General features: G+C 36.6%; 1 protein-coding gene across 3 annotated transcripts in view; it reads left to right on the top strand.

Annotated features, from left to right (window-relative positions):
- The window catches only part of LOC134210994 (FH1/FH2 domain-containing protein 3), a 492,884-nt gene that overhangs the window by 247,636 nt on the left and 228,968 nt on the right, over positions 1-16,280 (top strand). For 2 of the 3 annotated variants that reach the window (XR_009978903.1, XM_062687494.1), the window contains exon 2: positions 13,113-13,310. The exons of the other annotated variant lie outside the window; for it this stretch is intronic. Coding sequence is in view for 1 of the 2 variants with exons in the window: in XM_062687494.1 (XP_062543478.1) it covers positions 13,113-13,310 (198 nt within the window). In the remaining variant the exon portion in view is untranslated. The remainder of the gene's footprint in view (positions 1-13,112; positions 13,311-16,280) is intronic. 3 annotated transcript variants of the gene reach the window in all.

Raw genomic sequence — 16,280 nt, 5'->3', positions numbered from 1 at the left:
TGTCCCTAACATTTAAACTCTCAATAGATTTCTTGTCATTCTAATACAAATACTTGGATCATGTGCATTTGTCATATGTTTAGTACAAATTTAACGATTGAGTATAAATACATAATCGTAAAATATGCACGGATTTTTTACAGGGGACATGTGATATGAGGCAACTGAAATGCTACGATGGGGGCGCGTTATATTTTACTCCACGATACCGAAACGACGACGCACCGCCACATGTTGTCCAACACGTGCACTTTCAGCAGAGAACGGTTTGCCATGCATCATACACGCATTATTTGGTATGTGTAGGTCATCCACTTTAACCGCAATCGGCGATGTATAAAGGTAGCTAAAGCGTTCATCGTTTGCAGTGCACGTTTTGGTGCCGATGCAGAAAAGCACATCGGTTTGGTGCCTAACGAGTAGGTAACTCATACCGCTTCAAACAGCGCATGCGCGTTTGGTTGAAGAGCGCGCAATCGGAACAAAATAGAAAAAGAAAAGAGGCGTTGAATTTTCTGCTCTCTCAAAGCGTTTCATGGCGAAAGTCTGGTTTTGAATAAGCACATTGAATCACAAGCGTTTTAATATTTCATATTGATTGGGATTATGGCTTATGATGAATTTTTTCGTCAAATCCAATATCCAAAAGCTATTCGTATACCATGTGGACAACTTAGAGGGAAAAGGGGTAGGAAAAATGTCCATGGTTAACACAAATTAATGAAAAATTGCATGATCAGATGTGTACGCTGATGGAGGGAAGTACACATCTAAAAATGTTCGACACCTGTCCACGTGGTATGAAAACAGCCTTTCGAAAAAAAAGATTCTGAGAAATAAACTAAAATAGAATAATTAATAATTCGACACGGTTGTTTCATAAGGGCCAATGTCGCAAACGTAAACAATGCCTTTTCCTACAAATTCCTCAACAACTAGGACCGCTCCCAGCCAACAATCACTTGTAACTGGTGGCGCTCCGCTCCTTTTATCGAACGGAAATGGGAAATACCGCCAGAAGACTCTAATATCCCTGAAATCTGCAGAAGAAGTCAATATGGGGTTGATTTATTGATATTTTTCGGTGAACAATAACTATACGCCATTTGTTTTCCTGCGTGACGTTTCGGTCTACTACTTTGTCTCGACCATCTTCAGACGCCTTATTTATTGAAAAAATTAAACAAAAAATAAACATTAATTAAATTACAATTATTTAGAACGGCACTTTACATTTAACACATCACACTTTTTTTCCTTTTTTATTTTCCTTTATCAACAGGAAAATTCAATCATTTTTTTAGAGATTTAGCCTTTAAAATAAACTAATTTCGGTTAGTTTTTGGTTAAATGTTGTATTTATAATATTTCAAGCACTAACGGTAATGAGACCGTAACTAACAAAAGAGGATTCTTTTCACCGACTTTCCCTTATCGAAATAAAAGTGATAAGATGAAGGTTTGTTTGCCGTTTATTACATCAGGACGAAGGATTATATTGTTATGTATCGTTGAAAAAACGTTGAAATACTTTTTCGGATGTTCTAGGCCATCCAAACTATTCTGGAGTACATATCCTCGAATGCATCAAGAAATATGTCTACAAAAAATGTCCTATATATATTTCAATTTTCTGAACACATTATTATTAAGACTTGTCTCATTCTACGAAATAACTTGAACTAAAATTAAAAGATAACGTTTCATTGAATATAGCTGTCTTATATGTCATATTGAAAAGCATTGATTCCCCAGATTAGTTTGTTTTTCAATTAAACCCACTTTAACTTTAAGTTTAGTTTGAGCTTATTTCGATAAATTAGATGTAGCTTAGAAGCAGATAAACGAAACATATAGGAAACACAGTTGAAGATAGATCGTTCATATTGGATGTGTCATTTCAGGTCCCTTTTTCAGGTCAGGTTTTTTCTCAAAATATTTAACTTTGATACGGGAAGCACGAACAATTATCAACTCGTCATAATTTACATTATTGAATGCTTACCTTTTTTTCTACAACAAATATAATTTTAAAAATATGCCACTGGCGCGTGCTTACTCGTAATTTTAATGCTGATACATTGACAGCTACATCAAACAACTGAAAACCGAAATACACCGCTCGGTGCACAGGTTGAAGGATTGACCACGCAACGCCTCTGTGCGAATTAAAATCAAATTAAACTTAAAAGTGACAGTTCAATAATTTTCAAATAACGCTGCTCGCAAAGCAAGATTCCTTTGACAAATATTATTTTTTTGATAGATGTTTTATTGGTATTCCTGGGTAGTACCAGTACCATTTTGTAGTTTTCGAATTGTCACTTTGAAATGTCTGCAAAAATAGTCGATTTTTCAATATATTATTGTCACCCCTGATTATTCGAATAAAATCGTTAAAAAATCCAATTTTCATACTTCTTATACCATAGAATACAAACATTTATCCTCTTCTCTTCTGTATAATAAAAATGGTCTGTGTTCGTATCCGCATAACTCGAAAACGGCTGGATGGATTTTCTTCATTCCTTCAGTAGCTATGTTCGTTATAGTTTCCGACGGGTTTACATGATATTTCCTTATGTGAAAATCACACATAATATTGAGAAAATCGAGAAAAATAAAAATAAAGATTCGTATGGATATCGCACGGGCAGTTCACAACGTGCATTTTCCCCTACTATGCAGGATAACGTCTGTTGGGTCGACTAGTCAGATATATTCGTTAAAATGCAGAGATGAACTCTGTTTCTAATAGCATCGAGAGTCGTTCTATTAGTCGAACTCATCACGTATGATCACAACGACATGGCCGGCGACTCGAAATGTATGAGCTTCCAATGGAAATAGAGCCATGAAAATAGACAACCGATTCCAAGCCTATTCACTAATAAAGTTCTAAAATTAAAAGTTAATCGGAGAATTATAAACCGTTGTTTCTATGCTTGCTCAAAAAAACGTTTTGCCTCTATGTATACATAAGCTCATAGTACTTTAGTAGCATAGAGAAGGATGAAGAGAATGATTCTGCATTCAGAATCAAGGAAGAAGTGGAGTATCAACTGTAACATCGTCCCCCAATAAAATCTATACACGCAAAATGATTAAGGGTTTAACTAACTAGCTTTTGATCCCTTCGTTTCCGCTACCTGCAACGATCCATCAAGTTTGTTAAACCGAAAACAGGGAAAAACGAAAACAAACTGCTCTGCCTGCTACTGGTGGTGAATGTTGGGGCCCACTCCTATTGTTGTTAGATGGTTTGCCGGGCGGGCGGCGTGTGTAGGAAATATATGGAAAATTGAAAACACAAAACGATCACGCGCCACACGCACCACATGCCACTCTCACTTGACACGATGCCGCCACCGCACCACACCGTCGCGTCGTCGGCACCTTCTTTTGCTGCCTGCCTGTCTTTCGTAGTCGACCCACCGGCGACCGGGCCCGCAAAACGCTTGCGGAGGCTTGGCTTCCCCAATAATATCATCATTGTCGCTGACATAATCGTAAAATGGAGATTCAATTTCGATTTCGACTGCCGACTACTGCTCGACTGCTGGCGGCGCCTCTTTTGTTATATCGAAAACGATTCGGCCCGGCAGCATGACGTTTAGCTCATAATAAAGTAAATTAATGTCAATATAAATCGGAATTGAAAAAAAATCAAGCTGAACAATTGTTTTGTACCTTGCACCCCCGGTAATTTGGACGTTTTTTACTGAACACTTTTAATCGGTTGCATATCATTTACAGTAAAAATGTCATATCCACTAAAAGATGGTTGTTACTAAATTGAACTTTGTTTTTAATAATTTTGTAGATATAAAAAAATATATGTGGATAATTGAATTATTACATACTTTAGAGATTTTGGTTGCTGTAGATGTGATCTTCAAATATTTTGGTAAAAATTTTTTGTTTCAACTTATTGCTGATGAAATAACATGTTATATTATTTTTAATTCGAAGCATATCGAGCTACATAAAACTATTAAAGCACACACTGACTTGTTTCTTTATTAGAGAAATAAAATTTTCAATGGAGAACTTGTTCTCTAATGTGGGCCTTATACGTGTTTTCCAATTGGATACTCCAATGGTGCTACCCATTCATTGGTGGCGCACGAATGAAAACAGTCGTAATAATGGACTCTTCAGAAATCGAAATTGAGCGAGAGACAATTTACAAACGTGAAAACGTGACCCTGTTTCCGAAACACGATTGTGATTTGAGAGTTGCGCTTGGTGCGACTTTTTCGGAAAAGTTTTGCGCGACCGCCGCCCGGACCAGCAGCAGAGGTTAATCGGTGGAAATTGGTTCGCAAGGAAAGTTGATCGTTTCGTTTGGCGACGCATGGAGGCGTGTAATAGAAATTCAGGACGAACTCAATTATCCGTTATCGTGAATAATTTTGGTGATTTTTTTTACTTGTCCATTGGTCAAACGGTTACCACAGAACTAAAATAAAATCGATTTCACTATTTTTATCACGTCCAATGACAGGCCAAAGATTTATTGATCTGTTGATTCACGTGGAATACGATTTCTATGGCTGCAGTGGATGTGTGCGTCGTTTTTCCGACTCCACATTTCGGTCGCAGTGATGTCTGCTTCCCAATGCGGTATTAAACGAGTAATTTATAGCTGTGGGTGAAATATGGTTCGAAACGATTTATGCAGCTCCTAGAAACACTTTTTCCACAAATAGTCCTGCGTCGCAATGCTAAACTGTAACAATGTTTTTGTGTCGCAAAATTCGAAAGAATCACTCCAGCTAGAGGCAACTGCCCGATTTTGAATGGGCACGTGTCTTTCAGTTTCAACTAGATTTTATAGCAACATATTGATGTATTGCACTACTCTCTTGCGTGGCCGTCGCACATAGGAGTAAATGGGCTAAATCAGTGTAAAAGCAGATAAAAGTCTCAAAATACACATGTTTTCAAATAAAACCTCGCGTTTTATGTAAAACCTCTTGCTTCCGCTACGTGAACGATTCTAAAATGGCTATATTTCACAAAGTAGCAAGAAACTCGTAGTTAAAGCTCTATCCTTAAATGGATTTTCTAACATATACATAGGAAAAAAACATCTAACTCATTTTAACTTATTCGGACCCAAGCCCAAAATTACATCACATTGATTACTATGTCCGAGTCGAAGCCCACAAAATATCATAGCTAGCCATGACGAATCATAATAAGGTACCGTTCATAAATTATGATTACTTTAATGAAAACGGGTTCATCCTAGATCTAGGTTGTAACAGATTTCTCTACAATGCAGAATTTATAGATAAGCGATTTTAATATAAGATTTTCAAAAAAATATTAACGCGCCTCATGGGAGACCCATTATTCTATTTATGTCTTGACAAAATGCATGCTAAATAGCATGCTATTTACATTTTATTCCTGGATTCGTTATATGTGGTAATTTATGAACAAATCGGAACCACTTTGCGATTTGGGCGTAACTTATTTCGTAAACAAACATTGGAAGGCGAATTCCTGCTAAAAGAAGCTTTTCATGGGGAAACCACGGTATGCATCCGACAGATTAAGCTTTCCTCTACCAGATAAGGGAATTAGTTTAGTATGAAAACGCTTGCATTCTCCGTAATTCATAAAGCAATGTTTGTTTACAAAATAAGTTACGCCCAAATCGCAAATCAGTCCCGAAATATTAAAATTTTGTTTTAAAATTATGAAAAATCGCATTTTATTCAAATAGCTCAGAAACTAATTTGCGGACGTTTGCGGACGAGATTTCACGTCGAATGCTTAGTACACATCTTGAAGTGACACTCAAGTTATTTATCTTTGCTGGATCTTGCCGTATAGATTAACTTTTCTTCTGAAGAAAAACATAAAAAATAGAAATAATAGTGATTAAGTCATCACCTGAAACATAAAATTTGTAATTTGACCATAAACATGGACAAAATGGAGACATACAATTATAATCTACTCATTGTGTACTTATAATAGCTTGTTGATAACATTTATGTTGTGTAAAAATCAGATTTTCCAAATACGCCACAAATAAAGTAGATAAAATCCAATTCAGTACCTCATTTTTGAGCCCTAATTATATTTTTTTTTACAAAATTTTGGGTCACTTCTGAAATAGTCACAATACGCAAAATGTTTTTAAGTATCTAAAAAAATATAAGAATGAATAAATGTTGAAATTTTTGTTTTGGGTTTTGTCCACGAATTTGTTCTAGTTACTCTTCTGTGGCGTCGCACGGAACAATTAATTTATTTAATGGATGTGAGAGGCGCTACCTGCAGGGTTTTTATTTCAGGTATCGGCTCAAGAACAAATGAATGGAATATTATTCAATCAAATCTCGCTCGCAAGCCAGGTGATGCACCTGTTTTTTTTGTTCGGTTGGGAATAAATCACTTGGTTCATTTATTGAACTTTTGTAGCATACATTGCAATGCAATACACGGTTGGGATTTGGAAACAAATAACCAAATAATACTGCACTGCATGTTGTATAAACGAAACAAAATCATTAAGTTGCATATTTTTTATCATGTCTTTCCAAATTGAATTATTTGTTTAAATTAAATTCCAAATAAGTTTAGTGTATCTTCATGTTTGATTTAGCATCGTTGATGAAGAAACAGGAAACCCGAGTACAAAACTTCATAAACGTATGGTTTTTATGGTGAGTCAACATGCAGTCCTTTCGAAGTGTTGAATGGTGTTGTGGTAGAGTGAAGGACTATCAATCATAAGATCCATAAATCGAACCCAGTTTTATATTTTTATTTAATTTCTTTTTCCGCTGGCTCCACCCCTTGCGCTTTTCAGATCGCAAGAGAGTTATATTTGATGGCACATACGCAAAGATTGTTTCTTAACTTCCGAATAGTTACAACAAAGTGAAATGTTCAGTAGTTAAACAAGTTGTGCTGCTTGGGCACTTCATACTTCTCTCTTTTCATTTCATGCTTTTCAGTTCTCATTTCTTTCCACTTCTCATCTATTAAATTAAACTTCTTAGAGTAAAAAATAAGAAATGAGAATTAAAAATCAGAATTGGGACTTCTCGTTTCTCAATTATAACTTCTCACTCCTTATTCTCAATCAACACTGTGAGAAGTAAGAAGTGAGTTGTGAGACGTCTCACTCCTCATTAAGAGTCTTGTTACTTCTCACTAATGTGATAAGTGAGAAAGGAGAAGCGGTTAGTTAGAAGTGAGAAGAGATAAATGAGAGTAAGAAATAAGAAGACAGCATTGAGTAGTGAGAAACGAGAAGTGAAAAAGTAAAAAGTGAGAAATGAGAAGTGATCTGGCCAACACGCACGTCTAAGTTTGGAAGATGATATTAACATTTCCATATCATTTTTTATTTTTCATCCGTTGCTAATACTCTATTTATAAGAAATACAAAATTTAAAGTCTCCACGTGTTTTAGTTTCAGAAATCAGTGTTGATAGAATCATACTCAAAACTCAATCAGCGAGGCTTCATGTACGAGCAAATTCCCTTGCGATTCTGTTGGGAGAGGAGTTTCTCAGACAGAATTTCATCGCTTCGCTGAAAGGCGGAAAATGATTTCGCTCTAAAAAGCACCAAAACACAACCGAGGCGTATGTTTTGCTTACATATGGATTTATTAGCCATTGTTTTAAGCAAAAAAAAAGTTAATTTAATGCTAACTGCAAGAATGAAGAACACTTAAAAATCATGCAATGATGCAAATCGCGATTCTAATCATGGTCGATTCTCTGCGTTATAATTTTGATGGGAATTGACTTTTTGAATTTTGAATTTGAGATTTTACCAACACTGCAACACTGGGTGCCAAAGTCAGAAATGGGTAAAAATTTAGGCAAATTTTCTGTTTTGATGGTGGAGAACTAGTTTTACCGGAATTTCCTCTCGGTTATTTTATGATATATACCAATGTACCAATGACTAAGCTTTGTGGGTTGGCGACGTCAGTCGTCTAGACGCATGTGCTGTGGAGGTGGGTTCTTTTCCCGCCCTGGTAACGAGTAAACTTTTCGTAAAGCGGAAAATTCTGGAGAAGGGCCATCTGGCCAAATGTCATTCGGCTGAATGTCTTATGGCCGAAGGCCAGTAGGCCGAAAGTTGTTTGGCCGAATATACCATTTGACCAAACAGACCATTAGACTGAAAGTCATTTGGCCGAAAAGGTCATTTGGCCGAATAGGTCATTCGGCCGAATGTGCCATTTGACATCTAACATCTAACTTCTCACTGTGAAAAGTGGGAAATAAGAAGTTAGAAGTGATGAGGCGTCTCCCTTTTCACTTTGCTCGTCCCACTTTATACAGTAGGAAGTGATAAGTAAGAAATGAGTGAAAAGTTAGTAGTGTGATGTCCAATTACTCACTTTAAACAGTGAGAAGTGAGAGATGAGGAGTGAGAAGTGAGAAGTGAGACGTCTCACTACTCACTCCTCATTTCTCACTTCTCACTGTAAACTCACTTTTGACAGTGAGTTTCACAATAAAAAATGAGAAACGAAGAGTGAGGAGTAAGACGTCTCACTTCCCATTTCTCATTTCTCGCTGTACACTGTGGAAAGTGAGTAGTGCGAAGTGGGTAGTGAGACGTCTCACTACTCACTTCGCGCTTCTCACTTATAACAGTGAGTAGTAGTAGTGAGACGTCTCATTTCTCACTACCCACTTTTAACAGTGAGAAGTGAGAAATAAGTAGTGAGTAGTGAGACGGCTCAATTTTCACACATTATTTCTCACTTTTCAATCGACCTGTTCGGCCCAATGACCGATTCGGCCAAATGTCCTGTTCGGTCAAATGTCCTATTTGTCCAGATATCCTATTCGGCCAAATTCCCTATTCGGTCAAATGTCCTTTTCGGCAAGATGTCCTATTCGGCCAAATGCCCTATTAGACCGAATTTCCTCTTCGGCTAAATAACCTATTCGGCCAAATGTCTTATTCGACCAAGTGACCTATTCGGCCGGATGACTCGTTCAGCCAAATGGCTTTCAGCCAGATGGGTTTCAGCCTAATGGTTTGTTCGGCCCAATGCAATTCGACCAAATGGCTTGCGGTCGAATGGATTTCGCACAAACGACCCTTCCCCGAAAATTCTACACTGGTCCACTGGGGGTAGTATGAATGTCCGTTGTCTAATGCTAGATGTTAAGTGTTCAGTCTATGCGACCTCTGATTGAAGACGGTGGTCCTGTCATTTGAAAGCTTCGATTAAAATATCCCGAAAGAATTTCTTGCGTGAATTTGCGAGTTAAGTCACCTCGATTTTTGTTTCTATTGCTTTTTTTACCGTGTTCTGCCTTTTTCGTACACCCTCAATGTTAGATGCCGATCGACTTGACTGGACGAGTGTAAGTTATGTCTGTCCTTGTGTGTATGTACGTGTGCCTATAATGAGTGAGTGTTCGGAATCGCCATCGGACTTAATCGTATATTAAGAAAAATCATATTATGAAGTTGGTTGATTGATAACCGGAATTTTAAATTTTTATCCCTAAAATTTTAATTATTATTAATATTTATGTATATGACCCGAATTTAATCGTTTGACTTTGACCTTCCGGAACTCGCAAAGTACTAAGAATAGTATTCCGACACATGATGTGTACAAAAAAGTGCTGCTTCCGATAAAGTTGTGCGTTTTACAGTGGTTCAGTTAGTTTTAATTAAAAGTCGCTATGCCAAGCATATTTTGCTTTAAATATCCTGTTTCAAAATTGTTCTGCGGAGTGTTGGATAATGAAATCAAACGAATTTATGCAATTTTGTTTGAAACATTTTTTCCTAATTTCTTTGAAAACATTTTAACAAGAGGTAACTGTGTATTAAAAATGTATCAAAATGATAAGAAACCTTCCATACTCCAAATGAAAGAAAAATATATGAAATTATTCATTCAAAGCTTTTTAATAAAACTATAATGATCTTGCCCTGTGACAAACGTGTATATAAAACTCGTGAAAATTATCTTTCGCGATCCGGCCCTATTTCGTTCAAAGTGGACTGTACGTAATATGAAGTGATGCGGTGTCCCAAACTCGATGGGTTTCCTGGAATCAGGTCTGGGTGAATGCCAATCCTTGAGTCCTTTCAAATGCCACAACAGTCCTTAGCTTTCGAACATTAATTTTTGAAAACTACAAATTTTTATAATAAATAGTACATTTAACACTGATAGTGGTTCTAGTTTAAATATTAGTTAATTATTATATTTGGAACTGTGCAACAATTGTTCCTTCGGTTGTTAACGAAATTTCCCGAAATCTTCAAATCCTTAAATTAGCAGAACAAAGGTCTAAAGGGTCAACGGTAAATTGCGTGTAACTTTCAAGGAAATCATTGGTATTTTAGCGAAAAGTTCTCTGGGGTTTCAACGGGATGTTTAAGGGATATCCATAAGAAAATTCACTACCCATTAAAGGATAACTGTCTCATATCGATAGGTGATCAAGCAAAAATGGGATGGCAGATCAGTAGTTATTCGGAATTTCGATGGATAACTAAGCGGACTCCTACAAATTTGAATCGATGTGGAAATAGATCAGCGAGGTGACATATTTTGTAATGCGACAGCGGCGGCGCACACCTCTAACCGAAATCGCATCACGAGATTTCAACGACATACTTCGAGGGAACCAGTCCTACTTTCGTTTGGAATGTGTTTGTTTTCATCTTGTCTGGACCTTTTCGGCTTAATCTAAAATGATCAATTTTTCATTAATAAAATTAATAAATAATAAGATGACACATTTTCTAAAACAGCGTGTTTGGTAAAATGTTTTTCCTGGTCATATTTTTTGTTCGGCCAAGCAACTTTTTAGATCAATGTCATTTACGGCCGTATGACATTTATGACCAAATGCCCGATCTGCTAAACAACCATTTCGGCCAAATGACCGGTTCGGCCAAACGACTTTTTCAGCCAAACGACCAGTTCGGTCAGACAACATTTTGTGCCGTATGGCTTGGTTGGCATGTGCGTCTAAATGGCTTCTTCGGCCAAGCATCTTATTTTAGTTGAACGCTTTCTGTTGTAGAACTGTTTCGTTCCAACGTTCAATACTGTTAAATGCAATTCGGCTAGATTACTTTTAGCCTAACGTGTTATTCAGCCTAGTAGCATTCTACCAAAGGCTTTCGGCCGGATGAATGTCTAGCAAACGATTCTCCGGATCAATTAGTGTTGTTTATCAATATTTTTTATTTTTCTTGCATTTGTCCAATTTTTTTGCATGTTAAGTACATCTGCCTTTGAGTACTTCACATTTGATTTCCATTTTATATTGTATAAAAACATATTTTCGAAGTAATTTGTTCAAATAATGATTTACATTCCAGGTTTCATGGAAGTCTGTTTGAGTGATGTTTTTTTTTCATTTTCTTTCCTGCAATAACTCAAAGCGGTGCCAGTACCATCAATAACGCAATAAAACGGTGGCACTTCCGATAAATTTGTACCGGCCAATTAATAGTTGATTGATTTCGAGCAATAGTCTCTGCGCAGTGGTTCTTCCCTTTCGCGGTTGAGCAGCTTTGCTGTTAATGGTAGTTGATATGCATATTTAATAATTTATGTCCAGGGTGAATGCGATCCCCGTTGAGCTGCAATTACGAATGTAACAACGGCACACTTGGCACAGTGAGAAGATCGGTGATCGTTTCTGATTTTTATTTTTTGACCGTTTTAGTTTTTCCGCTGGGATGGGATAGGAATTTTAAAAACTTTTTTTTAAGCTGAGCCGATGCTGCTATGATTTTACAATAGTAACGATATTCGTTTGAATTTGAACCTCAAGTAAGAATAAACAAACATAGCTCCTGATGTCGTAACAAAATGACAAAAATTCCAAAAATTAAAAAAAAAATGCTATTCGTATGGAGACGCATGGTACCTACATGGAATTGTTTTGTATGGAGGCGGATGGTAGCTACATCAAAGGTTGTCATGAGGCAATTTGGATTTTTGGATTTAAAATTTCTAAGTTGATAAACGTTTAATTTTCTAAATTGTTATCAATTTGTTTTTCTCCGTGTCGAAAACGGCAATCGCACCGTAATTTACATGACTTTCTATATGTTTTGTTTGCAATAGAAATAATTTATGACATGAACCAGTTTGCCTCGCGATTATGCTGCTATTACCTACTATTTCACACTGCTGCAACTACCTGCTACAACACTATGGCTGATGCACCGACGATGATGACGACGACAATTCGATAGGGATGGTGGTGTCCTTCCGCCGAGTCGGTCGTCGACACACACCGCGGAATCAAGTTTAAAACACCAACAATTATATGCCCATCAATGGTTGGTCTATTGCCTGAGCTTAGGGGTGGAAGGTGACCGCAACCTCGCTGGATCTTGCCGTGTTGTGGTGAAATTATTACTGTTTTACAACTATTTTAGGTACCTCTGAAATCGACATTTCGGAGTCGCGGTTAAACCAACAAAGCATTTCGCTGTCGACCATAATTAATGCAACCGGGGTGATAATTGGCCCTATGGAAGTTTATGCAGTAAAGGTTGGGAGTGCGTAATTTTATGCTAATGATTTATCTCGTCGATTTTGTTCCCATAGAGACTACCATGCCGCTATACAATGAGCAATTTTTGAGATTTGATTAATCAATTTGCGGCAATTGTAGTAGCGACATTTTTTTGTGATGTACTGAATGGTAAACTTTGTCCCAGAAAATAATTTTAAGTGACATATGAAAATTAATTACTCTGTATATGACAACATTGTCCCGGTTTTAAGTATGCAAAAAATAGTGCTGAAATGAGTCCAACTGCGTAAACATGAATCAGGGTGTTAGGTCAGTTATTTTGCATATTATACTGTTCTGTATGATCCCTTTTTCTTCATCGAAAAACCAATCGAACATTCAGTATTAACTGTTTGCGAAAAGCAGTCCCTTTAACCACCAATTTTTCTACTTCCAGGTTTGTGAAATTTTTGTTCGAGTGAAAATGTGAAGCTAATATCGCATAATTTATTCAGTGTATCGGTCATCAAATCTAGTGAACAGAAAACAAAAACAAAACAGTGTGCAGTAAGAATTTCATCGGGCCACAATACTTCGCTTTCGCAGGTCATCGAAACCGGCCGCATTATGGATCCGGACGACTTGACCACGCTGCGGGTCCAATACTTGGTGGATAGCGATCCGTTCAACAGCTTTGCCATGTATCCGATCCCGTCACGTGCACCGGCATTTTCGTTCGCCAGTTCGGCGCCACTGGCAACGCAGCTCGGTGGTTTGTTGCGACACTTGGGAGCTCCACAGCGGGTAAGAGCCTAGCACTGGTTTTGTTTGGTGGAGGTGTGATTCACTGTCTATGGCTAAGTAGTTTAGGTGGAAGGTATGGATTATTTTATAATGTTTTCAACATGTATTGATATACAATCAATAATCATGATTGAAGAGTTTCCCTTTAATCACACATGTGCCTCACAGATTATTGCATCTAATATGCGTCCAGATTTAGTCACAATCAGGTTGCTGCAACCATTATTGCCTTACGTGTGCTGCTCGGGTTTCTTTTAAGACACATTATCCAGAAGGTATAGTTTTTGACAAACTCAATAGTGTTTTTCTTTTCAAATTGCAACTTTAGCGAAAAATAACTTTATACATTAGTTATTATGAAAATAGTGTTCATGAATTTACTTTAATCTTTGTAGAAATCATTCTAGTTAAAAATCCAATTCAAGTTAGAGTTGTTTTTCAGCGGACTTTTGTCTTTTCCTCGAGATGAAAAAAAATATAAACAAAATGTTCCATGCGAAATCATCGAATGCAAATGTCAATGTGAAGTGTTTTCTGAAAAAGTTGTTCAAAAACATATTTTAAAACAAAATCAATGCACACTGCACAGAGTAGAGATGACATTTTTCCATCCCAACTCACGATTTTGCATGGCTTTATTATTGATTATAGCAGCATTAAAAATCGTTTTTATATTTGCTCGGATGCGTAAATTTTTTTTTTCTTGCAGTTTGTCAATCATTATTTAAAAAGTTTTTTTTATAAGGAAAGTTGTCATAAAAATAGATCCTAAAAATATTATAATGGAACTAAGATTTTGAATTTATGCTCCAGATGCGATTATCTTCCATTTAAGGCTTGAGTACCATGACCATTCAAACATAGTGTTTTTTAGGACAATTTATTGCAGATACTTGGGGTTGCTGCCCTCGAACATAGTCCTTCCCAGGATGCTGCGTAAACAATCGACATTGTTAAGAAAATTATTTATAATGTCTTCACTTGTCATAAAACGAGTTTGTACCTTCCCATTTAATTCCACCACTTGATTGTACCTTGAAAGATACGTATTTCGACCTCAACAGTAAGGTCGTCGAGTCAAGTACGAGACACTAAATTGAGGTCGAAATACGTATCTGTCAAGGTACAATCAAGTGGTGGAATTAAATGGGAAGGTACAAACTCGTCTTATGACAAGTGAATCGACATTGACTATAACTCGGATATTCTTTAAGGAATTACATTCCTGGGGCAATACGAATCGTAACTTTGTGGGATTGTTCCAATTTCATCTAAAAATCGCGTTTGTATGTGATCGTGAAATCCTTTTTTCATTGATTATCAAAAGCCAAGATGTTTTAGGACGATCAGCTCACAGTTAAAAGGTCATCCAGCTTTGACGATTTGTTTTGAGTCGAAATAACCGAAACATTTTACAAAGGTAAAGCCATTATAGTAATCAGTTGTATTGAGTATTAGTATGAGCATTATGACCGTACAATTCATAGTACTAGAACTTGAAAAATTGTAGGGTAAAAGACCCGATAGTGGAGGAACTAAGCATGTTCAACCACTATTTCTTGGAAAAAATATTTAAGCTCTTTTAGTGGAATGAACATAATCCATTATTGTTGCCTAAAATGATACCTCCAATTATTAGTGCAGTGTTCCAATAGTGACGGTATTTCATAATTCGTGTTCCTATAGTTACAAAATCCCATTGTTTTCATACGGGACTCGCAACTATAGAAACACTACCGCAACTATTGTTGCAATGCAGATTTATGTTTTATTTTATTTTATTTTGTTTAATGACAGGTCAATAAATTGATAGACTATATGGGTTGCTGCGATTATTATGTAGAATGTGTAAAAACAACACTATCTTTTTTTAAATATGGTGGAAACAAAGATCAACTAATAAACAATCATTTGTATTGTTTGTTTCATTCAATTTGTTTTCTTATTCTGAGCAATTTTGTGAAATTCTAATCCGGACTCAGCTAGACATGCATTCAGCTTATTTTGGGTTATTTTGGAATTCTTACGAAGTACACAAGCATTTACCAGTCGGGCGAAGTTTCGGTTAATTCGAATGATTGATTCGAAGAAAAGATTCAAATTATTGGCCTCGTGCTACTCCAAAACCTTCATAGAATGATCAGTTAAAATAGAGCAGATGTGATTTTTCAGATATGACTAGTGTGGATTTAGAAGACACTCTTGCTAATTTATTTCACAGTTTATTGTTTCAAATGTGCAGCGCTCATTTCGATACATTTCGTGGAACAATTTTCAATTTTCTTCCTCAAAACATTCTCTGGAACATCCAACTTTATCTTGGTGACATATTGCTCTTCTCCGCTTAATTGATTCAACAACTGCTTTAACAACCATCTACGGAATACATTTGGATTGGCAGTATTTACTGTTGAAAAGCTAACTAACGCATTTTTTTAATTGAATGGACAACAAGAGGAAAAATAATATGTATTACAAATTAAAACAGTTCTGTTCAAATTTCCTGAATTGTGACTTAAATGATTAAAAGTTGCACTATTTTTCTCGCATACACTCTCTACTAAACATACTGGAAAAACGTAAATAAAACCCTGATTGATTCACCTAGTGGTGTTTGTGCCTTTCTCGTACATTAGAAATACTAATCGTATAAAACTACTACTACTAATTGTATAAAAATCGTATTTTGGCCATAACTTTTGATCCCATAGTCCGATCTGGCCAATTTTCAATAGGAAACAATGGGACAGGATTCCCCGTCGAATGCAACTTATTGCAAACAAATCGGATCAAGATAAGTGCCTAAAAGATGAGTGAGTTTTATTTTGCGCACATACATACACACACGCACACACATACACACAGACAGACATCATCTCAATTCGTCGAGCTGAGTCGATTGGTATATAACACTATGGGTCTCCGGACCTTCTATCACAAAATCGTCTTGGAAGTGAATATATAGCCTTT

The sequence above is a fragment of the Armigeres subalbatus genome, chromosome 2, assembly GCF_024139115.2.
Source record: "Armigeres subalbatus isolate Guangzhou_Male chromosome 2, GZ_Asu_2, whole genome shotgun sequence".
Classification (NCBI taxonomy): domain Eukaryota; kingdom Metazoa; phylum Arthropoda; class Insecta; order Diptera; family Culicidae; genus Armigeres; species Armigeres subalbatus.
Note: the sequence above shows the minus strand (reverse complement) of the source record. Positions and strands in the feature narration are given on the sequence as shown.